Below are 22,631 nucleotides of genomic sequence, written 5' to 3'. Positions count from 1 at the left end.
GTTGCGACTTGCACATTCCACAGGCAGCCTGCGTCTCTCCGGCCCTTTCCTCTCCGATCGGAAAACTTCACACTTTTCCCTTTCAAAACACATGTTCGGCGTTGCATTTGCACAGAGGGGGAAAAAAAATTGCAGAGGGAGAAAAAAAATAAAAATATAAAATTGGCCCCTCAAGAGGCTCTTGCTTGGAGGAGAAAAAAAATTTGTAGGAGGGGAAAAAAAAAAAAAAATACATACAAAATTGGCCCCTCTGGAGGGTCCGGCTCAGAGGAGGGGAAACGTGTCTGTTTTACGGCGCTCGTGTGTGTTTCTGGGGCTGTTCAGATGAAGATTGAAGCGAATTAGGGCCCAGAGCACGGGGTCTATCTCAGTGCTGGAGCAGCCCCGGGCTCGGTGCTGGGAGCTGGCGCTGGGTGGGCTGCTCGGTGGGGCTGGGGGCTGTATCGTGAAGGCCTCGCTAGAGGGATGGAGTGAGGTGGGGGGCTGAACCTTCCCCCCCTCTCCCCCCCCCCCCCCCCCCCCCCCCCCCCCCCGGGAAGGGTTTGTGTTGGGGGTGGGTGGGATGGCTGCCTGCCATCACCCGTGGATGCTCGGGTACCCCAGGGGAACTTGGCACTGCGGATGCTTTCATGCCTGGATGCTTTTACACCCCACCTCGCCAGCACCCCCAGAGCAACGGCAGGAACCGCTAATTAAGATTTCTCCAGGGGTAATGAGGGATTTTGGAGCATTAATTGTGCCAGGATGGGAGCCGGAGTGGCCCGGCGGGCGCTGAAAGCCAAGGGGGGGCCGGGGAGGTCAGAGGGGAGGGAAGGTCACGGCACTTTCCGGGAGGTAATTTGGGATATTAGCCTGGCGCGTGCGGACAGAGCCGATAAGGCTGATGGACATGGAAAATCCCAGAGCGGGGCTGGGGGGAGCTGCTTCCTTGAAGCCTGGTGGTGGAGGGCTCTCAAAATAAAGCAACGGGGGGGGGAGGGGCGGGCCTTTCCCATGGTGGGAGGGTCTCCCCAGCATGGACCACCCTGGGGGGGGCCCCTCGGACCTGTGTGGCCTGGTGTGAGCGATGGGTTTCCTGCACATGGTTGGGGTCAGGTGGGTGGTCAGCACGGGTCTGGGCTGGGAAGCGTTGCCTGGCCTCGGCGGTGTGTGCTGGGGGGGGGAGGCTGCTGGCCAGTGTCCTTGGGGAAAGTGGTAGTGGCGGGCGGGGGAATGCCCTGAAAACTTTCCCGTAGTTGCTTTTTGAAAGCCTTGTGTCATGAAAATGTACAAAGGAACAACCCAGCCCCCACCCAGCCCTGGAAAAACTCACGGTGTCACCGGGACCCCCCAGCCTCGTGCTGCAGAGCTCCCCAAAGGCTTCGTGCTTCCCGGCTGGAGCAACAGCCCCCCCCCACTTGCCCCCCCCCCCCCCCCCCCCCCCCCCCCCCCCAAGCCTTCTCTGCTGCCGCTGCTGCTTCGGAGGGGGCAAGCGCTGCCGGCGAGGGGCTGTGCCGCCGGGAATGTATAACTGTATATATAGAAAATAGCTAAAAAATAGATTTAAATAGCTAGAAAATAGAGGAAGATAGACCTATATAGGTGGAAGATAGATAGATAGATACACCTATATAGGTGGAACGATAGATAGGCCTATATAGGTGGAAGATGGGTAGATGAATAGATAGGCCTATATAGGTGGAAGATAGATTTATATAGATGTTTATAGACAGAAGATAGATTTGTATAGCCAGACAATAGATTTAAATAGATGTAGATAGGTTTAAATAGAAGATAGAACAAAAATAATTACAAAATGATATATCAATTTATTTTTTTGACCCCCACCCCCCACCCCCTTTCTGTTTCTCTGGCTGCAGACCCCCGCAGTGATCTCCCCCCCAAGACCCCACCCTGCTGATCGGCTCCTCGCTGGTTGCCACGTGCACGGTCAGCCCCGACTTTCACCTGAAAGCCGAGGACCTGTACAGGACGCTGAAACGGCCGGCGCCTGCCCGCCGCCTCTTACGCCGCCCTTGGCCCCCACCACGCTCAGCGTGGCCCTTGCCCGCCTCAACGGCTCCAGGCAGCAGTCGGGGGACAACCTGGTGTGTCACAGCAGAGACGGCGGCATCTTGGCCGGCTCCTGCCTTTACGTTGGATGTACGTCGGTGCGGTCGCACGTGCCGGGTTTGATCTGGCGCTGTGTGTGCGCCGGGGTGTGCTCGCCAGCCGGGGGCGAGGGGATCTGGGGATCCCTGCGGGGATCAGCATCCCAGTTCTTGCCAAAACATTTTAACTTCTCCGCGGTCTGTGGCTGGTGCCCTGAGATGCAGGAGCGCGCAGCGGAAAGGCTGTTTTGGCAAACCCTCGGCAAAATTACACTTGTCCAAATCAATAATCATAAGATTTTATCTCGGGCTATTTTAAGGACAATGCTACGTCCTAGGAATACAGAGGCTTAGCTGGGAATGCAGCTTGGATTTGTTTTTTGGGTTGCTGTTGCTGAAAGAAGACGGCTCTGGAGCTGGGGAGGGGCAGGACCCCAAACCCTCTGGCAAACGCATTTGCAGCCAGGGGGTGGAAACCTGCAGCCAGCGGGGACAGTGGTGGCATCGCCCGCCGGGACCATGGGCTGCGTTCCTCCACTGCACCTCTTCATCCCTCTCCACCTCTTATTTTAATTTATTTTTTTCCCCTTTCCCAGTACCCCCCAGAAAAACCAGTCAACATCACTTGCTGGTCCAAAAACATGAAGGACCTCACTTGCAAGTGGGCGCCGGGGACGGAAGGGGAGACCTTCTTGCACACCAACTACACCCTGAAGTACAAGCTCAGGTGGGGTGCCCACCTCCATTCCCGGTATCCCTAAAAAAGCTGGCATGGGATTTGAAAGCTGCTGGTGAATGGGGAGCTTGACGCTGGCTGGCCCCTGGCTGGGGATGGTGCCCAGTGTGATGAGTTCCGTGGGGTCTCATCCGCCACGGGCACTGGTGGGTGGTGGTGGCCCATGGGTGCTGGGGAGGTGGAGGGTGAGGAGGAGCTGCACGGCCCTGGGTGGGCTGGGAGCCGCTTGGCAGCGCGATGCCAGTGGTGGTGGATGGCAGATAAATGAGCTGCAGTCCCCACTGGGAGCAGCCATTTCCTCTGGAGATGGGGGAGCATCCTCAGCTTGGCCGCGGCACCCAGTGGTGCTGGTACCGGCACTCAGCACCTGCCCACAGGTGGTACGGCCGAGACAACACGTGCCAGGAGTACCACACGGCTGGGCCCTACTCCTGCCACATCCCCAAGGACCTGGCCCTCTTCACGCCCTACGAGATCTGGGTGGAGGCATCCAACCGGCTGGGGGTGGCCGTCTCCGATGTCGTCATGTTGGACATCCTCGATGTGGGTGAGCAATGGCGCCGTGACACCACTGCCACGCTGGTGACCCGACAGTTCACGCGGTGGGATGTTGGAGCGAGGGGGGGGGCAGCAGGAAATGGGCGATATGTGAGCAGAATTGCTCCTAATCGAATTAGGCTGTTTTCTCCGAGATTTGGTTGTTGGTGGGTTGTTGGGTTTTTTTGGCATCTGCGGCTCCTTAACCCCCGCAGCCCCATGGCGCTGCTGGCGCCAGCCCCTGCCCTGTCCCCACAGTCACCACAGACCCGCCGTCGGACGTGCACGTCAGCCGGGTGGGGGACCTGGAGGACCAGCTGAGTGTCCGCTGGAGCTCCCCACCGGCCCTCAAGGATTTCCTCTTCCAAGCCAAGTACCAGATCCAGTACCGGGTGGAGGACAGCTCGGAGTGGAAGGTGGGTCGGCATCACGCGCCAGTGGCTGGGATGGTGCGGGATGCTCGACAGAGCTGCCATCTCCTCCCTCCCCAGGTAGTGGACGACGTGGGCAACCAGACGTCCTGCCGCCTGGCTGGCCTCCGCCCTGGCACCGTCTACTTCGTCCAGGTGCGCTGTAATCCCTTCGGCATCTACGGCTCCAAAAAAGCCGGCATCTGGAGCGACTGGAGCAATCCCACCGCCGCCTCCACTCCACGCAGCGGTGAGCACCACCAGCGTCAGGCTGGCAGTGCGTGGCGGGCAGGGGGGGGGACACCGGGAGGGCTGCGCTCCCCCCTCCCCTGTGCACACGGGACGTGCTGGAGGGGGCCCTTCCCTGCTCCATGCCCGCCACCTGGATTTCTTGCAAAGGAGCCAATTTGGAGCTCGGCTTTCCCAGCTGGGAGCCAAAATGCCGCTTGTTTCCCTCTCGCCCGCCATTATTTACGGTGTGGCAGCAATGGGGGGGTTGAGGCAGGTCCCCCCCCACCTGGCGGCACTGACCTCCTCCTCCCTGCAGAGCGAGCGGCGGGGGGCTGCGACCCCAAAGGAGGGGAGCAAAACACGACGCTGCGGCGGGAGCTGAAGCAGTTTTTTGGGTGGGTGAAGAAACATGCGTATGGCTGCTCCAACCTTGGCATCAAGCTTTACGACCAGTGGCGCGTGTGGCTGCAGAAATCGCACAAAACACGCAACCAGGTAGGTAAGGAGCCTTTCGCACTTCTTTTTCCCTGGCGGGGGTGTGTGTGTGCGGGGTGATCCCCCCCACCCTGGGGATGCTGCGGGACACACACGCATGCGGTGACACTGACCCCGGGGATGCGTGGCCGGCGGCGACGCGGGGCTCTGCTCATCTCTGTAGGTTCTTCCCGGCGATAAGTTGTAGCCCCCGGGGGGACCGAGCGCCAGCAGGATGACACGGGGCGCCCGGCGCCCACCTGGGACCACCCGCGCCCACCCCGGCCCCGCCGGGGGGGAGCAGGAAGGCGGCCGGGGCGAAGCGCAGCCCCACGGCCCCGGGCGACGGGATGGGGCGAGGTGGGGGGGGTGGGCTGGGCCAGCCCCGGGAGCCCCTCACGTGCTACTGGCCCCATGGGACCACGGCCCCCCACCATGTCGCTCGCACCCCGTGGCAGCCAGGGGACCCCCCAGCCTTGCCTGGCTGGGGGGAGATGCGGAGGCTTCGCTCCTTAACTGCCAGCCAGAGCAGCCTCTGGGATGATAGGGGCGGCGGGGGCTTCCCGGGTGTCCCCCCACCCTCAGCACAGCCACCCCAGGAAGCGATTTTGGCTGTTTTCTCCCCAGGGACTCACGTGAAAGCGCGTGGGGGGGGGTCTGTCCCTGGGGAGCCACGTGGGCTGGTTTGAGGCTGCTGGGGTTTGCCCAGTGCCTGCTCCAATTTTGATTCAAACCAGCCTTATTTTGGTTCCATTTCAGTCAATTAGGAACAGATTTAAGCTTAATGCCAATAAACCTCTGAAACCCCACCGGGGTCTGCGTCAGCGGAGCGGCAGTGGTGCGCAGGGACGGGGATGCAACGGGCAGCCAAATGGGACCCGTGTCCTTTGTCACCCCGCCCGGGGGCTCCCAAGGGACCGAGCCACGGTAGAGGGGGTGGCACTGGGCGCAGGGGGGAGACGACAAACCCTTTAGAGCACGTGCCGCAGGCCAGCTCCATGGGAACAGGTTTATTTTGGATGACCGCAGAAAAGGTGCTTGGGGGGGGGCACTGGCACTGGCAGTGGCACGGGGATCAGCTGCACCCCTAGCCCTGAGAGGTGGGTTTTGGGGGGGCTGCTGCAAAGGCAGTGCCTGTCTCAGTGGGGAGCAAGGCAAGGCAGCCTCTTGGCACTGCAGGTTGTGGTTGTTCCTCCGGCAAAGCCGCAGTGTGGCCGGCAGTGCCAGGGAGGGGAGCCAGCCCCACGCTGGACCCCTCCGCTGAGGGATGCTCATGATTTAGGGGGACCCCACTTCTTGGGGGAAGGGGGGGGTTCTCCACCTTTTCCAGCCTGTGCTCAAGAAAAGGGGTGGAGGGGAAGATGCCCACCTTGCTGGAGTGGCGTGGGTGCTGCAGTGGCCATACTGGGAGCGGGTGGGGGGCGAGCGGGGCCCCTGTTCCACCAGCCGGCCCCTCCAGCCGTTCCCACGGGGACACCCATCACTCGGCTTCTTCCGAATCGTACTTGAGGTCCTGGAGAATTTCGCTGATTGCCTCAATGGTTTTAATTAGCCTACGAGAGCGGATGGAAACTATAAATAAAGCCCATATGGAGCGTATTATCTGGGCCGCCTCGCCTTCCCCGCGCTGTTTATGAAACACTCAGCCCGGGGAGGCCGAGGGGACCACGGCCACGCAGCATCGCCAAACCCTCCCCGGGGCTGCGGCCGCCAGCGCTTTTGAAGGCACCATCTGGGCCCCCCTGGGCTGCAGGAAGGGGAAATGTGGGGAAGGGGCTCCTAGCCCAGGGCGGGGGGCTGCTGCCATCCCCAAGTAGGGGGAGACAGCGGCGGGGCCACCACCTACTTGTGCTTGAGCTCCCGCACCTCCTGCTGATGGGCGTCCACCTCGGGCTGGTCCTGAGCCTGCTGCCGGGCCAGCTGGAGCTGTGCTGTCTGCGGTGGGGACACGGAGGGAGCTGAGACCCCCCCCGCCAAAGCAGCCACAGGCACAGCGGGGCCCCCCCCAGCCCGGCACTCACCAGCTGCAGCTTCTCCTGCTCCCGCTCCTGGAGCTGGGCAAGGTGCTGGGCCAGGTCGGGGCGGGCAAGTTGGTCCCGCAGGCGCCCGGCGATGTGCAGCACCTCCCGGGAGATGCCGCTGAAGGCCACCGTGATCTCGTGCACCAGCTGCCGGTAACGGGGGAAGTCATAGTGGGGCGCACTGTGCAGGTACGCCTGGTGGCCCCTGGGCAGGGGGACAGGGGGGAAAAGCCACTGTCACTGCACCTGGGGGACACCGGGATCACAACCCATCCTGGTGCTCCCTTTGCTGCCGCACCACAGGCAGGACTGGGATGGTTTTCCCAGATCTGGCAGCTCTCGGTCCCCGGGACCAGGCAGCTTCACCCCTCGCACGGGATGGGCTTGGTAGCTGCTCTTTGGGGAGGGGGGGTGTGTGTGTGTGTATTTTTTTTTTTCCTTTTCACTCGCACTCCTGTGTCCCGGGAAGTCCATCATCTCCTGGCGGATGCTAAAATAGGATACAGGTGTCCAGCGCGGGCGTCCCCCTGCCAGCTGGAGCTCATCAGCCGCCCCATGGCTGCTGCTCCGCCCCGGCAGCCTCTTCCCATCAGGATGAAAAAAAAATGGGGGATTCGGTTCCTTGCTGGGGGATCCCTTGCCCTGGAAGGGGCTGTGTCCCCCTGCCCACCCTAGCGGGTCCTGTCCTCATGGGTGCGCGTCCCAGGGCGCAGAGCGGTGCTGGTACTCACTCCTCGAGGAGCCGATACGCCTCAGCACGCTCGCCCTGCAGCACCTGCAGCCGCTGCAGCAGCACCCTCACGGCCTCGTCCGTCTGCAGAGGGAAGGGGACAGTGGTGACCTGCCACCATAGTGGCAACCTGGCATGATGGTGTCACCAGCAGGTGCCTGCTGCCTCACAGGGTGGCTCTGCTCCGGCCACCGGGTTCTGGGCAGAGCTGGCATCACCTGGGGGTCTTGTCCCAGTCCTGGGGCAAGTCGTCGTCGTCGTCGTCCCGCCCCCCCCCCCCGCCCCGGGGGCACCCAGGCTGAGCCCAGCTGCAGTGCTTGGGTTTGGGTCCAGCACTGGCACCTCTCCAGCCATGTGTGTGTGGATCGGCACCGGGACCCCCCCAGCCATGGGCACCCAACACAGACAAGCACAGGGGGACCCCCCCCGGCCATGTGCACACAATACTGATGGACACCGGGACACCCCGACCATGCATGCGTGAACCAGGTGGCACCGGGACCCCCACAAGGCCCCCCACCCATAGAGCAGGAACCCCCGGCTATGTGCACACAACACAGATGGGCACAAGGACCACCCCCCCCCGGCCATGTGCACACAATACTGATGGACACCGGGACCCCCCCGGCCATGCATGCATGAACCAGATGGCACCGGGACCCCCACAAGGCCCCCCACCCATGCACTGGGAACCCCTGGCCATCACACAACACAGAGGGGAACAGGGACACCCCCCCCCCAGTCATGTGCACCCAACACAGACAGGCACAGGGACCCCCCCACACCATGTGCACACAACACAAGGCCACTGGTACCCCCCCCCGCCATGTACACGCTGTACAGAGGGCACAGGGACCCCCCCCAAATCACGCCTGTACGAACCCCCTGCCCTGTGCACGCTACAGCCCGGCACCGGGACCCCTCCCATTTCCCTCCCCCTGCCCCAGGCCCCCCCGCGGCCACGCCACACAAACCAGCCCGGCCCCCCCCTCCCGCCCTGCACGCATCTGGGTCCCCGCATGCCGCAGCCCCGCGTGCACGGCGCGGCCGGGCCCCCTCCCCACCCCGGCCCGGTGCCGCTCACCATGGCCCGGCCCCGTCGCACGGCGCAGGCCCGGGGCGGAGCGCGGTTCCGCCGCCCCCTGCAGGCACCGGACGGCATCGTCGCCGCCTCCCCCCCCCCCCCCCCCCCCAACACCCCCCCCTCCCCCAACAACCCGCAGCTCCCCCCCATCCCAGCCTCCAATACCCCACCTCCCCGCTTCCCTGTCCCCCAACACTCCCCCAACTCCCCCCCCCCCCTTTTATTGAAAACCACAGCAATTTGGGCAAAAACCAGCACAAAACGGGACCAGCTTAAGCTCTGTGATGCTTTATTGGCAGGGTGCGGGCAGGGTGCAGGCAGTGCTACCGCTACCCACTCTACTTGACCTTCTTCTTGGGGCGCAGGTTGTTGGTGTGGCCACATTTCTTCTTGCGGCAGTTCACGGCACGTGGGTGCAGGCGGGCGTAGCACCTGGGGAGGGGTACATGTCACCAAAGCCCTGTTTCCCCAGGGAAGGAGATTTGGGGCAGGGTCCCTATGGTGCAGGATGAGCAGGGGGGAGCAGGATTGGAGAATGGGATGGGCAGGGGGGAGCGGGGCCAGGCAGGGGGAACACACTTGCGGCAGATCATTTTGTCACAGTTGTACTTCTGGGCGAGCTGGCGGAGGGAGGGCTCGATGATCCCCCCCCGCAGGCGCAGCACCAGGTGCAGGGTGGACTCTGAAAAAAGAGACAAAGCGTCACGGTGGGGCCAAGTGATGCTAGGGAGTGCCTGGCACCCCTCAAAAATATGAATAAATATAAAAAAAGCCGGGACGTGGCTGGCTGCTGAGGCACCTTTCTGGATGTTGTAGTCTGCAAGGGTGCGTCCATCCTCCAGCTGCTTGCCCGCGAAGATCAGCCGCTGCTGGTCGGGGGGGATCCCTGCGGGAGAGAAACCATCAGGGCGGAGGGCAGTGGGGGCTGCCCCATGGCTCCCCTGTCCCACCTGTACCTTCCTTATCCTGGATCTTGGCCTTCACGTTCTCGATGGTGTCATTGGGCTCCACCTCAAGGGTGATGGTTTTGCCCGTCAGCGTCTTCACGAAGATCTGCATCTTGGCACCGTTTGCGCCTGTGGAGAGCAGCCCTCGTGTCACCCCCAGCCGGGCCCTGAGGGAACACCCCGCGGTCCTGATCCCCACCGTCACCACACCCACCTGTCCCTGGCCACGATGCAGTGTCCCCCCGTCCCCCGTCCCCCCGCCTTCTCACTCCCAGGCCCGGGGGTGGAGCCGTCCCGCTCCCGGGTCCCAGCCCTCTCCCTGTCCCCCCAACTCCTGCACCCCGGCTCCCCAGCCCTGGCCACGACCCCCTACCCTGCTCCTAGGCCCCCTCCCCTCCCCACCCTTGCTCCCTCGTTCCCGAGCCCTGGCCCCGACACCCCCACCCCACCGGCTCCTGGGCCCGCTCCCCGCGCCCCCACTCCCGAGCCCTGGCCCGCTCCTACCCCCCGCTCCGCCGAGCCCCAGCCCCGATCACGCCCGCTCCCTTGCCCCGCTCCTGGGCCTCGGCTCCCCGATCCCGGGTCCGACCCCCCGCCCCACTCCTGCTCCTAGACCCCCGCTCCGCTCCCAGGCCCCGGAGCCGCCCCGCGCGCACCCGCCGCCTCGCTGCTGAGAAAAGGGGCGGCCGGAACCGGAACCCGCCCGCAGCTGCGTCACTTCCGGCGCGTCATAGCCCCGCCCCACCCCAGCGCGCAGGCGCCGGAGGCCCCCGCCCGCCCTGGTACCGCAGGCCTGGCCCCCACCAGCCCCGCGGCCCCCCCGTCCCTCCGCCCCCAGCCCCCCGCAGGCCGCAGCAGGCCCCGGAGCGCCCAGCCGGGCCCCGGGAGCTGCGGGCCCTGCCAGGGGCTGAGGCACGACCCGGGGCAATCGAGACCCAAAGGGAAAGCGGGCCCAAGCCCCTGCCCCAGGCAAGCAGGCAGCAAGCGCCGGTCCCTGGCATGGACAGACCCCTGGGAAGCCGGAGTATTGGCAGACACGAGCCTCAAAGCCAGCATCCCTTCAGAAAAACCGCCCGTGCCCCAAACCGGCTCTTCCACGCCACAGTCTGCATCGCAGGTGGGGTTCTGCCACTCTCCTGACTGCACAAACGAGAAAGGACAAGAGGCGTTTCAAACCCACGTTTTACTTATTTACCCCGAAGCAAGTCACGGGGTTTACACTACGGCAGCAGTTTAGAGGCAGAAGGGCAGCCTTCTTCACTTGGCCGTTGCTTCTCTCAGCCTTTGCTCCCTCTTCCCAAAAAACCACACAAATATAAATACAGGATATAAAGTTCTATGGGGGCAAGCAGTGGCAGTGCAGGACCTGCACGCCTAGTCCAGGTCGTTAGCCGTGTCTTCATCTGTGAGACTCTGTCCATTCACAGCCGGTAAATCATACTGGCCTTGGGATAAATCCTCAAAATCCTGACTCATGGTGGGAGAGATGATGTCAGGGCTGGTGTCGCAGGACTCCGTACTCTGCTCAGAGGTAGCGATGGTGGTTGTCGTGCTTTTCGGGACGGGGTCAAAGTCATCATCGTCTTCTAGGATGGGAGATTCATGGATGTCTGGAAGGGAAGATGCAAATGTTAAGTTTTCCTGTTGTGGCCACATGAGGCGAGGTGACACTGGTGCGACACCAGGTACAACACCAGGTATGACAGATGCCCCAGCACAACAATTTGCTAATTCTAAATTTTTTTCTGCTTGTGGCAGTAATCAATAAAAAAAACCGATGCCATGTAAATTAGTGGTCATTAACTTCTTGCAACTACATTTAATATAATCAAGAAGCTTTTCAGGCTTTTAGCGCAGCAGTCACTCGCTGGTGCGTGCCTGGACGTCTTGTCGGCTTCTCCAAACTCCCAAGAGCCACCTCACGCGTTCTTAGGAAAAGGAGCTCTTAGCATGGGAAGAAAATCCACGTGTCGGAAGAAATCACTCACTGCTGAAAGCCTCCGGGTACTGCTTCGCCAGCTTCCCTTTCAGCGTCCTAGGGGAGGAGAGAGTGAGCTAAGACCACAAGGAAGCTGATAGATCCGGAGCTGAGCTGCTCGGCTGGCTCCCTCCACTCTCCAGCATTTACAGACAATGTAAATGAATCCCAGGGGGTTCCCTGGGCAGAGGGGCTCCCTCCCTGAACCCCCAAGCGCTCCTGTTACCCCCCCCCCCTCAGCACATCAGGTGTTTTTCCGCACTCTGTAGCTGTCCTGAGCAGTGCCACATCCCTCCCGCTGCCCTGAGGGAGTGCAGACCATCCCGGCTGGAGCAGACTCAAGGAATCCTAAAGCTCCAGCCGCTGTGGAAGATACACGTGCCCCCCAGCCCCACGCTTTCCCCTCACCGACTGTTTTTACTTCCAAGACAATGCCAAGCTCCTACTCGTGTCCCATGTTAATGCCCCCACAGCCAACCTAGACCTCGACCTGCCACCCTGCGCTCTCTGCGCCATCTCCCTCCCTGCCGGCAGCCATGTTCCCATCCCCATTGCCCACCGGATCCTCCGGAAGATGCTGTCCAGATCCTTCTTCATTTCCACCAACGTCTTGGTGTGGTGGAGGAAACGCTCGTTCATCTGCTGCATGCGGACACTGGAGAGGTTGTTGAAGTTGAGCAGCATCTCGTTGGTCTTCTCAAATCTATCCAGCCTGTGCAGGGGAAGCAGATGAAATTGGCAAAGATCCCGGGAGGCTCCCGGTGCCGGTACCGGGGTTCCTGCGGGACGTTTCCCCCAGGACTCACATGTTTTTCTGCGCCAGGATGATGGCATTGACGTCCTCGGCGTTGACCATGCCCAGCACCCTCCCGCAGAACACCTGCGAGGCCGTGGGCTCCATCGCGGCCTGCGGGACCGCGGGGGGCGTCTCAGCCGGGGGGGGGGCGGGAGCCTGCCGCGCCCCCTGGACCAGTAACGGAGACACCCCCCCATATCTCACGTCCCCGGTAACGGGACCCTCTCCGCCCTGCCACGCCGCTGATACCGGAGCTACCCCCCCTCCCCGCCGCCGTGCTCGCTCCTGGGGTGGCCCCGCACGCACCCGCCACTGGTACCGGTGTCCCCCGGCCCCCCCCTCCGCCCCCGGGCGGCGCCCTCCCGGTACCGGGGTCCCTCGGGTGGACGCGGGCCTATGCCCCGCCCGGTGACGCCCCGCACACCTGGGGGAGCCCGTCCCGCCACTTCACATGACGGGAGCGGGAGCGGCACCGGGGTCAGCACCAGCAGCCGCACCTCGCTTCCGGGTGCGGGGTCACGTCGAGCGTAACCCTGTGGCGTCAGCGCGCCCTTGCGTCACGGTGCTGAGCCGGAAGTAGTGGCGCTTGGCGGAGGGAGAGGGCCGGCGCCCCCCCGGGCGTCACGGTACCGCCCTAGTGCAGAACCCCTAGTGCCGAACTCCCCAGTGCCGAACCCCCAGCGCCCCCGCCCCCCAGGCCGTGACCCAGCGGCGGGCCCTTTAAGACAGCAACGAGTTCCGCCCACCGCTTCGCTGATGAGCGTCCTCACCACCCAATGGCGTCAGCGCGGTGGGCGGTGCGGAGCCAATAGGAGCGGCGGGGCGGGGCCGGCGGCCGCGGGTTCGCGGGCCAGGTGGGAGCGGCGGGGGGGCGCGCGGCGGCCGGTTCTGGAAGGGAGTGGGAGGGGGCTAGGCGTGTGACAGGGGGCGGGCGGGGGGAGGCACGTGGCGGCCCCTCTCGGTACCGGGCCGCCCCCCGCCCCTTCCCGCGGGGCCCGTGCCCTCCTCACCCCCCCGCCTCCCCTTCGCCTGCCGGGGGCTGCCGTGTCCCGGCCTCGCACCCCCGCGGGCCCGGGCCGGTGCCCGCTTCCCTCCCCGGTACGCGCAGCCCCGACCACCTCTCCCGCTGCAGGTTGCTCCGCCGCGATGGCCTCCAGCGGGGAGGAGCCCAGGAGCGGCTCCCCTTGCCGGGCAGGCACCGGCACCCAGCCGCCACCCACGGCCGACGGCGCCCAGCTGGACGCGGCCGAGGACTTCGAGGTCCTGGAGGAGGAGGAGGATGAGGATCTGAGCGAGCTGCCGCCGCTGGAGGCCGTGGGCCAGCCACCGGCCCCGCCGCGGGGGGACACCCACCCCCCGGGCACTGGGGAAGCGGCTGAGGACCCCCAGGAGTGGCTGGATGTTCTGGGTGAGAGCCTGGGGGAAGGGGGCGCTGGGCTTGCGGGGTCCCCCGGGCGCCCCCAGTGCTCCCCGGGCCACCCCGGTTCTCCCCGTGCCGCAAAGGCTGCCCGGGATCGGAGCAGGGCAGTGGGCACTGGGCTTTCGGCTCGGGCTAACGTGCCTCTGGCTTCTCCTTGCCCAGGCAGCGGCTTGCTCAAGAAGAAGACGCTGGTGCCGGGCCAGGGGGTGGACACGCGTCCCCACAAGGGCCAGGACGTGACTGTCCGCCTGAGGGCCGCGCTGGAGGATGGCACTGTGGTGGAGGAGAACCCTGCCCTCACCTTCACGCTGGGGGACTGCGATGTCTTGCAGGTCAGGGCTAAGGGAAAGCTTACCCGACTTTATCGCTGCCTTGTTTTCACCCTGCCAAGCAGGACCTGGCCTTGTCGGGCGCAGGGAGGGGTTGGGGTCGGTGACGTCCCTGTTTGTGGGTCAGAAGTGGCCCCTCTGCCCTTGCTCATGCTCCCTCCCCACAGTGATGTTTCCTGCAGGCTTTGGACCTGTGTGTGCAGCTCCTGGAAATGGGGGAGACTGCTTTGATCGTGTCAGATGCAAAGTACTGCTATGGCGCTCAGGGCAGGTGAGTGGGGAAGGTGGGGGGTGGAGTGGGATGACACCAGACAGTGCTGCGAAAGCTGTCCCCTACTCTCCCAGTGACAGCCCAGCCAGCAAGCCACAGCTTCCATGGGCAGGGAGATCTGCTGTGCTTGCCACATGCAGGTGACAGCAGCGTGTTCTGCCTGGGGCGAACAATCTGCATCACCCCCTGTCCCGGGGAGCTTCCATAACTCTGATGTTTGGGCCACAGTGCTAAATCTACATGGCCCAGTGGCTGGTGGAACTGGCAGAAGTGACAACAGTGCCACGGCTTTGTGCCTTTCTCTGCACAGGAGCCCTGACATCCCTCCCAACGCAGCCCTCACCCTGGAGGTGGAGTTGCTGGCTGCTCGGGACACACCGGACCTGGAGCTGCTCAGCGGGAAGGAGAAGATAGAGCTGGCCAACCGTAAGCGGGAGCGTGGCAACTTCTTCTACCAGCAGGCAGATTATGTGCTGGCCATCAACTCCTATGACATCGCTCTCAAGATCATCAGCTCCAGCTCGAAAGGTACCTGTTCCCACCTAGCGAGGGCCGGCTGGGCTCTCTTCCCGCTGTAACCTGGCTCTGGGCTCTTTGCAGTTGATTTCAGCCCAGACGAGGAAGCTGAGCTGCTGGATGTGAAAGTGAAATGTCTCAACAACCTGGCAGCCTCTCAGCTTAAATTGGACCATTATGAAGCAGCCCTGAAATCCTGTAACCTCGTCCTGGAGCACCAGCCAGGGAACATCAAGGCGCTCTTCCGAAAGGGCAAGGTGAGGCTGGGTGTGCAGCAGGCGCTGCCATCCCTTCTCCATGGCACAGTCGAGGGCAGGACCAAGGGACAGACCTCAGCATTCTGCTCAACGCCTGTCTCACCTTCCAGGTCCTGGCTCAGCAGGGCGAGTATAGAGAGGCCATCCCCATCTTAAAGGCAGCGTTGAAGCTGGAGCCTTCAAACAAGGTACACTGCTACTGCGTGCTGCCGGTGATCCTGCTGAGCTGGGTGTCTGCAGGACGCTCTCTTCTTGTCCGTGTCCCTGCAAACCCTGTGGAAGGCTGAAGCTCTCCAGTAGCTGTTCCCAACTCCCCTCCATAAAGGGAGGCTGGAAATAGCCCCCAGGGCCTGGGCAGCCATGGGGTGACATGTCCCGTGGTGCAACATCTGAGTTTGGCTGGGCAGGTGGGCCCCTTATCTCTGTGTTGCGAGACTCCCTCTTTGCCCTTTGGTCCTTGCAGTGGCAGGACTCCCTACCAACCCATCTCCACTTCTGTGATCCTGTGCCTATGATCCTGGCTGCTACGGCTTCGCCGGGTGGCTCCACCGGCTCGTGCCATGGCTGCAGGAGGTGGAGCAGAGCCGAGTCCGCGCAGACTCGCTCAGCAGCCTGGAGCATGATTCACTGGGCGGCAGGAGCAGCCCAGACCTTGGGCCAGCGCCTGGGCCAGGGCGAGCTCTGGGTCAGGAATTTCCTGTCGGTTAATGATCAGCTGCAGGACTGGAGCCTCAGGAGAAATCAAAAGGCAGTGTCAGGGAACTGCCCCAGCAGGAGCAAGCCTGGGCGAGCTGGAGGAGCGGTAGGGAGGTGCTGCCCGCGCAAGGTCAGGGCAGGGGGCTTGGTTCTACAGGTGGGCTTTGGTTCTTGACCAGGTCTGTCATTTTACTCACTTCTTTTCTGGGAGTTTCACCAGACCATCGTGATTTGTGTCATGATCTGGTGCCTGAAGGTCATGGGTAGGATGGAGCACTGTGAAAGCAGGTGCTTGGTGATGCCACAGCACCCACAGAGCTCATGGTCTGAGAGCACCCACGGGGCAGGGTGAGCAGGATCTCAAACCCTTCGCTTCCCAGCAAGGTTATGGTGGGCAGCCGTGGTGAGTGAGCGGCACAAGTGATGCAGGCTGCCCTGGGAGCAGCTCCCCTTGTACATCTCCAGCACGTCACTGTCGGCAGGGTGGCTGCTCACCAGCCCATTCAGATGAAGCTTTTAATTGGAGAGCGGTGAAAAATCAAAATGCCCGGCAGTGACGTTACCAGTGAAACCACAAGTACAGCAAATTACTGGCCTCTCCGGCTGGCTGCCGGGACTCCTGGGGAAGTGGCGTTGCCACTCCAGACGGCAGCGTTAAACACGCGTCGGTGAGTCACGGGCTACGGCTACCGGTGGTGAAAACAGACTCGAGAAATGCTCAGCTCCACCTGCCTCAGATGAGGAAACCTGGTTCTCTGGGGCTGTTGGCATCTTTCAGCTGTTATACAGCATCAGCTGCTGGGCTCCCTTCTCCTGACCCCTTGGAAATGCACACGCTGGGAGCACGGGGGGGATGCCCAAGTTTGTCCTGCTCCACTGTGCCAGCCCTGCTGAGCTCGGGATGCCCATGGGCGCTTTGCTGCTTTGCACCCTCCAGATATCCAAACCCTCACATTGGAGGGAGTGTTGCAGAGCGTGGCGTGGCCTGGCAAAGCCCTCGCTGAAGCCCTTGGTGACATCTCTGGGCAAGCCGAGGTGTGCTGGAGCTGGTGTGGGTCCCCAGTGGCAGTGCTAGTGTTTCGGGGTGTCGGAGCCTCCTGGAGTGCGGTGTCCCCAGCAGAGGGCACAGCACGGCCGTGGTGCTGGACGGCTGCGCACCACCACGACGTCCTTCCTGCCACCGTCAGCTGGGGGAATGGCTGGCAGTGCCATGCTCGGCTTGCTGGCGCTTCCTGCTGCTTTTTGGGAGCCTGTGAGCTCTGTGCAGGACGTGGAGCTTTCTCCTGCAGCACTCCCTCCAGCCCCAGCCATCCCTGTTGCTTGGCACGGCCGGGCAGGTGCCGACACGCTCCCGGGTGTTACTGCAAATGCCATTTCGGACCAGGCTGCGTTTAAGCTTGCTTTCCCAGCCTGCTTCCAGACAGAAAAGTGGGAGAACTAGGGCACATCTGTCCCCAAGGCAGACACTTTTCCATCTCGATTAAAGGATAAAATCTTCCCGATGTCTGGTATCAGCCCTGGTCTCTGCTCCCTGCTGCCAGGCGGGAAATGGCTTGGGTGGCTAAAAAGGGCAAAAGGGTATTCAGACCCACAGAGCACCCAGCCTGGGTGTCTGATGCCAGGCAGGTGCAGCCCCTCAGCACAGAGGAGTGGGGCAGCATCAGGCCATCAGCCCCCCGACCCCCCTCGGCTGCTTCTAAGCTGTTCCACAAAGCTCCTATACGGCCCCCGGCCGATGGGACCTGCTGGTGGTGGCACTGTAGTCCCCGTCCCCTCCCCTGCACCACAGGGGTGCTAACTGCAGCACCATGCTTTCCTCCCCAGACCATCCATGCTGAGCTCTCCAAGCTGGTGAAGAAGCACGCGGACCAGAAGAACGTGGAGACAGAGATGTACAGGAAGATGCTCGGGAGTCCCAGCGCTGCTGGCACCCCGGGGAAGTGCAAAGACAAGCTGCCCTGGGTAAGGGCTGGTGCTGACCTTCTGAGAGGGTGGCAGAGTGGGTGGGGGTCACCCCTGGCGTGGGGAGCACTGGGCTGGGCATGGGGGGGTGTGTTAGTGTCCCTCAGGTCCCTAGGGGTCAACACAGTCCTGCTCCCAAGCCGGGGGGGACAATGACGTGACCCACGGCGTGGGCGGTGTCACGGCAGCAAGCCTGCTGGGAGCTGGGGGCCCATGCTCCATCAGCCTCGTCAGGAAAATGCCGATATCTGCGGCTGTGCTCCTGGCACTGTCTGCCGGCTCCCGGCGATGCCAGCTGGAGGGTCCGGACTTTGCTCCCAGCTGCTGCACTTGGGAGCCCGCTGGCTGTGCTGGTGGAAAGCACTGTCAGCTGGGCTGCCGGCGGCACACGCTGTCCCTGCGGACGTGCTGGCCACGCACTGGGCAGAGCCGATGCAGCATTTGCCTTTTTGGGCTGCGTTCTCTCAGATGTGTGTTGGGAACTCGGTGCTGCCTGCGGCACCGTGCCACGGCAGGCAGGGCTGCACGTCCCTGCTGCTGGTGGGGCTCGCAGCGTGTTGCACACATCCCATCACCTTGCTGCTTTCTCGTCCTTAGTCCATCCCCTGGAAGTGGCTCTTCGGTGCAACAGCCATTGCACTCGGTGGCGTGGCCTTGTCTGTGGTCATCGCGGCGAGGAACTAAGGATGGCGGCAGGGTGGCCCCATGGCACTGGACCTGTGCCAGGATGTGTCTCTCTTCTGCCAAGGGGCTTCCCTGGGGCTCCGCTGACCCCTTCCCGTGGACTTGCAGTTGCAGAAATGTTGATGCTTTCTCTGCTGGAGGTGCTGGATCCCCCTCCCAATGTCCCCCCGCATCCCTCCTGGCGCAGGCAGGGCACAGCTGTGGGGATGGAGCCGCAGGCAGAGCAGAGACCCCTGAGCACCCTCCCAGCAATCAGGGGCTCAGCCCCCAGCCCCAACTGTGTCAGGGGGAGCAGGAGCTCCTGCACACTGGTATGCTGTGGCTGTCCCTGGCCCGGTGAGCCCTGGCGGATGCCGTGATCTTGGCAAGACGGGCAGGGGGAGGCACGTGGAAGGAAGCCACGTGGGAATGAGTGGGTACAGTGGTTTCTGCGGCTAGGCCCAGCTGCGGGAAGTGGTGCGGATGTGCCCGGGGGGCACGTGCAGTGAGACTCAGTGTGTCCTGGGGGGCTGCCAGCTGCTCAGCCCCCCTGCAGGCACCCACTCCCCTCCTCAGCACTTCCCTGGAGCGTGCAATGTCTAAAGGAATCCAAAGAAACCTGCGGCGGGAGGCATGTGGGAGGGGAGCACTGGAGACCTTCTCTCCAGGCTGTATCATGTAGGTCCAAGCTCTTGGGGCTCCCTCTTTGCCCTTCAGCTCTCTCCGGCCTGGGGCCACCCCCAGGGCCTGCCGTTGCCCCAGTCTCAGCTCTGCTCCTGGCGGGGGCGTGTAGCGCTCTCCTCCCATGACAAACTGACTGTGAACTTCCCAAATAAAGGACAATTCCTTCATGCCCCAGCGTCATTGCCATCGACTGCCAGGGGTGAGGGAGGCTATTCCTCGCGGCTTGTTGCCCCCTTCGGGGGCCGACAGAGGTCGTTTAATATGGGGGGACAAGGTGGGAAGATTTTATGGACCCTGCACAGCTCTGTGGCAGCTGTGGCAAGAGGGAGCAACTTCCACAGCCAGGGATGCTCCGCAGCTGGGGTTGGTGGGCTCGAGAGGCCTTGTGCTCCCTGAGGTGCCCCAAGGCCCTGCCCGGGGTGGGAGGGAACCTGGGGCCTAGAGGGGGATTATGTCCAGGAGGAGGCCTGGGCCTACAGGTGCTGCTGGGGAGGGGACCGGGGGGCCTATGGGCCTGGCCTGGAGGGGAGGATGATCTGGGGCCCAGCCTGGGGGATGTGCATGACCTGGGTCCTGGGGCCCAACCTTGTGGGGGGGGGGGAACCTGGGATCTGTGGGCCTAGTTTGGGGAGGGGACCAGACATACACCTTGGGGCCTATGGGCCCAGCTTGGGGGAGCAAACACCTGAGGCCTAAGGCCCAGCCTACGGGGGAATTGCTCAGGGGAAGGCCTACGGGCGCTGTCCTAGGAGGACCCTGCAGGCCCTGCCCGAGGCTGGGGGGATGGCCGTGCCCCCCAGGCCGTGCCCGGGGGATGCCGGCCCACCGCCCCCTCTCTGAGGTCCTCCAGCGCTGAAGGGCTGCACCAGACCACCCTCCCCGCCATGCCCCGCGGCCCTCATTTGCATATCCCGCCTTCTCTTCCCATCTCCCAATCCCACGCGGAGGCCGGAGGGGCCCGGCCAATGGGAGCGCCCGCTGCCCACCTCCTCGCCCCAGCAACAGGCGCCCCAGGTGGGCGGGGCTGGCGGAGCGGCGGCAGGGCGACTCATGAATAATACATAAGGGGGCGTGGCGGTAGCGGGAGGCCCCGGCGGCCCAGGCGCGGAGGGGGAGACGGTCCCAAGATGGCGGCGCTGCAGCCGGAGCGCGGGTACGGGCTGTCCTGTGGCCGCCTCGGCCGCGGCACCCGCGTCTCCGTCTTCCACGTCAAGCTCACGGAGAGCGCCCTGCGCGCCTTCGAGAGCTACCAGGCCTGTAAGGTAGGGGCGGCGGGCACGGCCCCGCGGCGGGCGGGTGGCCGCCACGAGGCCCTGGCCGGAGCCCCGCGGGCGGCACCGGCGGGGTTGGCACCGGTGTCTTTTTTTTGAGGGGGGGGGTCGTCTTCTCACGAGATGGGGTGGGAGAGGGTGTCCTGTCCTGCCGCTGCGGGGTGTGTGACGGGGGGGGGGGGGCGGACCCTGGTAGATGACTTGGGGGGGCGGGGGAGTCGTTCGGTGTGAGGCCCTCACCGGTGAGGGCCTGAGGAGGTGGGGGGGGACTCCCGCTTCCTCGCGAGTGACCGGGGAAACCGGGGGGGTGGGGGGGGCGGCCCTACTGTCCGGCGCCTGAGGGAGGCAGGAGGGGCCTCGCTGTGTCCCCCCCAGTAACGCCCCGGGGACATCCAGTACCCCCCCCAGTGCTGGTTGAGGGGCTCTAGTGCGGCCCCGCCAGTATGTGATTGGGGGGGGGGGGGGGAATCCTGATCACCGGTGAAGTACCTGGGGGGGACGGGACGGACTGGGAGATGTCTGTGTACCCCCCAGTAACTGCTGGGGCGACCACGGTGTGTCCCCCCCTCCGCGGTGGGTGACTGTGGGGGCCCGGGAGCCGAGGTCTTGGTGCCACCCCCCGGTAGATGGCGGGGGGGTGGGGGGTTCTCGGTGGCCCTCCCGGTAGGTGAGTGGAAGCTGTCGTCAGTCCCCGGTAAGTGGCAAGGGAGGGGGGCGAGGGACGTCGATGCCCACCCCCGCCCCGGTGAGCGTGTGAGAGGGTGCGCACCCCCCCACCCCCCGGTGAGCGTGGGTTTCTGTGGCCCGGGGGGCCGTGGCCCTAGGGGGGGTGGGGTGGGTCCATCCCCGGTGCTGGCATCCTGAATTGGGGGTGTGTGGGGATGCCCCTTTCTTACTGCCACCTCCTCGGGGCACCCGGTTGTGTGCCCCCCACCCCCGGCCCAGTGCTCCGCTCCCCCCGGAGGGGCAGGCTCAGGCTGGGGCTCTATTTTGAAATTTCCAGATTGTCTTTTCTGAGACATTTCCTTGAAATGCATCCAGAGAGCTTATTAGTCATGTAAATAAAGAATAATGGCAATACTCAGCATCTGTCGCTAGGATGGACCAGAGAGGGATTAAAAGCTGTCCTTTTTATTGTAATTTTATGGTGGTTTTTTTTTTTTTCCTTTCCACTTCTGATCCTGTGAAGAGCGTATCTGTCCCCTCACCTTGCCAGGGAGCAGGGGGAAGCTGGGAACCTAACCTATTTGTCATTAGGAGCGTCTTGCCTGCCAGCTTCTGTAGGATAAACCATATGTTGTCACAACACTATTTTTAATTTAGGGTGTTGGTTACATCACATCACTGAATTGGGCAATGTCTGTATGAGGCCGAAGGTAATTACTGTACCAGGATTTATCAACTTATATTTTAATGAGTGTTTATCAGCATTATGAGAAGTCAGTAGCAGTAAGTGACAGACTGAGGTACTAGCTTTTTTTCTCTGAAAAAGAAAGCAAACAATGAGAAGAAATGTTTTCCTATGTATTAGGAAAGCCTTTTCTTTTGGGAGAGGGAGAGTAGGAAGACTACAGGCAGCTGTGTTAAATATTTTGGGAAGCTATTCTGAGTCCATGTCACACATGAATAGTGGTGTTTATTTTCTAAATGAAGTCTGGTTTCTAGATTGTTTGGTGGCCAATGGCCACTAATGAACTTTGCTTCCTTCACCACCACCCAAAAGAGAAATAGTCAAAGGCTACTGGTGATTAAATGGGCAGGAAAGGATAAGGGCAGAAGAGCTCGCTTGTTTGTCTAGTGAATAACGCAACAATTAGTGGGCTATTAAACACATATGCTCATTCTGCATTTGTTCTATAAACAGTTTCTCCAGTTTGTTGGATGTCTCTGCTTCCCCTGAAACGCTTGGCTCTGGCGATGCCAAGAAGCGACTTTATAACACACCTTTGGTGTGTGTGTTTGTCCAGTCTAGGCTCAGATTTAATTTTGGTCTGCAGTAGGTAAATGGAAAAAATTTGCTAAGGCTTCTCCTGCTCGGTTTGGTTTTAAATGTAGTATAACTGACGGCAACGTTGTGTAATATGTAGAATGGCCTGGAATCCAATACTGTTGTTTGTGTTACCTGAAGTCCAACATGTGTGCAGTCTGACCTGTTTCATGCACCAGGATAGCACGTCAGTGCAATTTCTGCGACAAGGCTCTGTCTCTTTGCCAGAACAGGCAGGGTAATGTCTTCAGTTGCTTGCTTGAGTTTGTTCTTGGTCTAATAATAATATATTGGGATTACATAATCCAAAAATGATCACCCAGCCGGGCGAGCTGCCATTTGTTTTTAGTGTCCCTTGTGCCAGAGCAGTTGCATTCTTGGTGTGGAGCTGTACCATGTGTGGATCAGGCAGCAGGCCTATGGACAAACAGATATTTGTCGTCTTGAGTCTCTCCCGCTTGGGTGTCTACTAAATTGCCTGTGTCCTGGTGAAGAAGGTGGTCGTGGGTCTGTATATTGATGCCCAACTCTTGTGTTTCAG

At 62.4% G+C, this 22,631-nt stretch overlaps 6 protein-coding genes across 8 annotated transcripts in view; 3 read left to right on the top strand and 3 right to left on the bottom strand.

Annotated features, from left to right (window-relative positions):
* The first annotated feature begins 744 nt into the window (after window positions 1-744).
* On the top strand, window positions 745-5,361 carry CRLF1 (cytokine receptor like factor 1). Its single transcript, XM_055805175.1, is given in 11 exon segments — window positions 745-834; window positions 1,860-1,877; window positions 1,879-1,977; window positions 1,979-2,020; window positions 2,022-2,150; window positions 2,687-2,817; window positions 3,204-3,373; window positions 3,622-3,779; window positions 3,855-4,023; window positions 4,321-4,499; window positions 4,663-5,361. Coding segments are annotated over 11 exon segments (1,209 nt in total). The 3' UTR covers window positions 4,687-5,361.
* Window positions 5,362-5,473: 112 nt separating this feature from the next.
* Window positions 5,474-8,353, bottom strand: REX1BD (required for excision 1-B domain containing). Its single transcript, XM_055804880.1, has 5 exons — window positions 8,314-8,353; window positions 7,231-7,313; window positions 6,500-6,704; window positions 6,325-6,413; window positions 5,474-6,031 (listed from the first exon to the last, which is right to left on the bottom strand). The coding sequence occupies exons 1-5, from the start codon at window positions 8,314-8,316 to the stop codon at window positions 5,959-5,961; spliced, it is 453 nt and encodes a 150-aa protein (XP_055660855.1). The 5' UTR covers window positions 8,317-8,353; the 3' UTR covers window positions 5,474-5,958.
* Window positions 8,354-8,585: 232 nt separating this feature from the next.
* UBA52 (ubiquitin A-52 residue ribosomal protein fusion product 1) lies at window positions 8,586-10,001 on the bottom strand. The gene is made up of 5 exons (XM_055804883.1): window positions 9,917-10,001; window positions 9,270-9,389; window positions 9,113-9,199; window positions 8,893-8,995; window positions 8,586-8,745 (listed from the first exon to the last, which is right to left on the bottom strand). Exons 2-5 carry the CDS (start codon window positions 9,370-9,372, stop codon window positions 8,652-8,654), a joined length of 387 nt encoding a protein of 128 aa, XP_055660858.1. The 5' UTR covers window positions 9,373-9,389; window positions 9,917-10,001; the 3' UTR covers window positions 8,586-8,651.
* Window positions 10,002-10,424: 423 nt separating this feature from the next.
* Window positions 10,425-12,560, bottom strand: KXD1 (KxDL motif containing 1). 3 transcript variants are annotated; one of them, XM_027783202.2, is made up of 5 exons: window positions 12,459-12,560; window positions 12,045-12,145; window positions 11,798-11,950; window positions 11,249-11,295; window positions 10,425-10,870 (listed from the first exon to the last, which is right to left on the bottom strand). In XM_027783202.2, exons 2-5 carry the CDS (start codon window positions 12,137-12,139, stop codon window positions 10,635-10,637), a joined length of 531 nt encoding a protein of 176 aa, XP_027639003.1. In that variant the 5' UTR covers window positions 12,140-12,145; window positions 12,459-12,560; the 3' UTR covers window positions 10,425-10,634. The 3 variants fall into 3 exon arrangements, with proteins under 3 accessions (XP_027639003.1, XP_055660853.1, XP_027639004.1); XM_055804878.1 differs by having other exon boundaries at window positions 12,404-12,542; XM_027783203.2 differs by lacking the exon at window positions 12,459-12,560 and having other exon boundaries at window positions 12,045-12,253.
* Window positions 12,561-12,667: 107 nt separating this feature from the next.
* Window positions 12,668-18,999, top strand: FKBP8 (FKBP prolyl isomerase 8). Its single transcript, XM_055804828.1, has 9 exons — window positions 12,668-12,888; window positions 13,167-13,442; window positions 13,617-13,786; window positions 13,966-14,054; window positions 14,365-14,582; window positions 14,655-14,827; window positions 14,938-15,015; window positions 17,348-17,485; window positions 18,083-18,999. Exons 2-9 carry the CDS (start codon window positions 13,181-13,183, stop codon window positions 18,167-18,169), a joined length of 1,215 nt encoding a protein of 404 aa, XP_055660803.1. The 5' UTR covers window positions 12,668-12,888; window positions 13,167-13,180; the 3' UTR covers window positions 18,170-18,999.
* Window positions 19,000-19,920: 921 nt separating this feature from the next.
* Window positions 19,921-22,631, top strand: part of ELL (elongation factor for RNA polymerase II) — a 53,925-nt gene continuing 51,214 nt past the window's right edge. Inside the window, exon 1 of the mRNA XM_055804798.1 lies at window positions 19,921-20,094. Within this exon, the coding sequence (XP_055660773.1) occupies window positions 19,960-20,094 (135 nt within the window). The 5' untranslated portion in view covers window positions 19,921-19,959. The remainder of the gene's footprint in view (window positions 20,095-22,631) is intronic.

The sequence above is a fragment of the Falco peregrinus genome, chromosome 5 (assembly GCF_023634155.1).
Source record: "Falco peregrinus isolate bFalPer1 chromosome 5, bFalPer1.pri, whole genome shotgun sequence".
NCBI lineage: Eukaryota > Metazoa > Chordata > Aves > Falconiformes > Falconidae > Falco > Falco peregrinus.
This window is presented reverse-complemented; position numbering and strand designations above follow the sequence as displayed.

Excerpts from the sequence above, each read along its gene's own strand:
- UBA52 (XM_055804883.1), bottom strand. The coding sequence starts at position 9,372 with ATGCAGATCTTCGTGAAGACGCTGACGGGCAAAACCATCACCCTTGAG. Across the intron at positions 9,200-9,269 it reads CAAGATCCAGGATAAGGAAG|GGATCCCCCCCGACCAGCAG; the intron begins GTACAGGTGGGA and ends TCTCTCCCGCAG. Across the intron at positions 8,746-8,892 it reads GACAAAATGATCTGCCGCAA|GTGCTACGCCCGCCTGCACC; the intron begins GTGTGTTCCCCC and ends ACCCCTCCCCAG.
- KXD1 (XM_027783202.2), bottom strand. The coding sequence starts at position 12,139 with ATGGAGCCCACGGCCTCGCAGGTGTTCTGCGGGAGGGTGCTGGGCATG. Across the intron at positions 11,951-12,044 it reads ATCCTGGCGCAGAAAAACAT|GCTGGATAGATTTGAGAAGA; the intron begins GTGAGTCCTGGG and ends TCCCCTGCACAG. Across the intron at positions 11,296-11,797 it reads AGCATCTTCCGGAGGATCCG|GACGCTGAAAGGGAAGCTGG; the intron begins GTGGGCAATGGG and ends CTCCTCCCCTAG.
- REX1BD (XM_055804880.1), bottom strand. Across the intron at positions 6,414-6,499 it reads AGCAGGAGAAGCTGCAGCTG|ACAGCACAGCTCCAGCTGGC; the intron begins GTGAGTGCCGGG and ends TCCCCACCGCAG. Across the intron at positions 6,032-6,324 it reads GTGCGGGAGCTCAAGCACAA|GCTAATTAAAACCATTGAGG; the intron begins GTAGGTGGTGGC and ends CCGCTCTCGTAG.
- FKBP8 (XM_055804828.1), top strand. The coding sequence starts at position 13,181 with ATGGCCTCCAGCGGGGAGGAGCCCAGGAGCGGCTCCCCTTGCCGGGCA. Across the intron at positions 14,055-14,364 it reads TGCTATGGCGCTCAGGGCAG|GAGCCCTGACATCCCTCCCA; the intron begins GTGAGTGGGGAA and ends TTCTCTGCACAG. Across the intron at positions 14,583-14,654 it reads CATCAGCTCCAGCTCGAAAG|TTGATTTCAGCCCAGACGAG; the intron begins GTACCTGTTCCC and ends GGCTCTTTGCAG.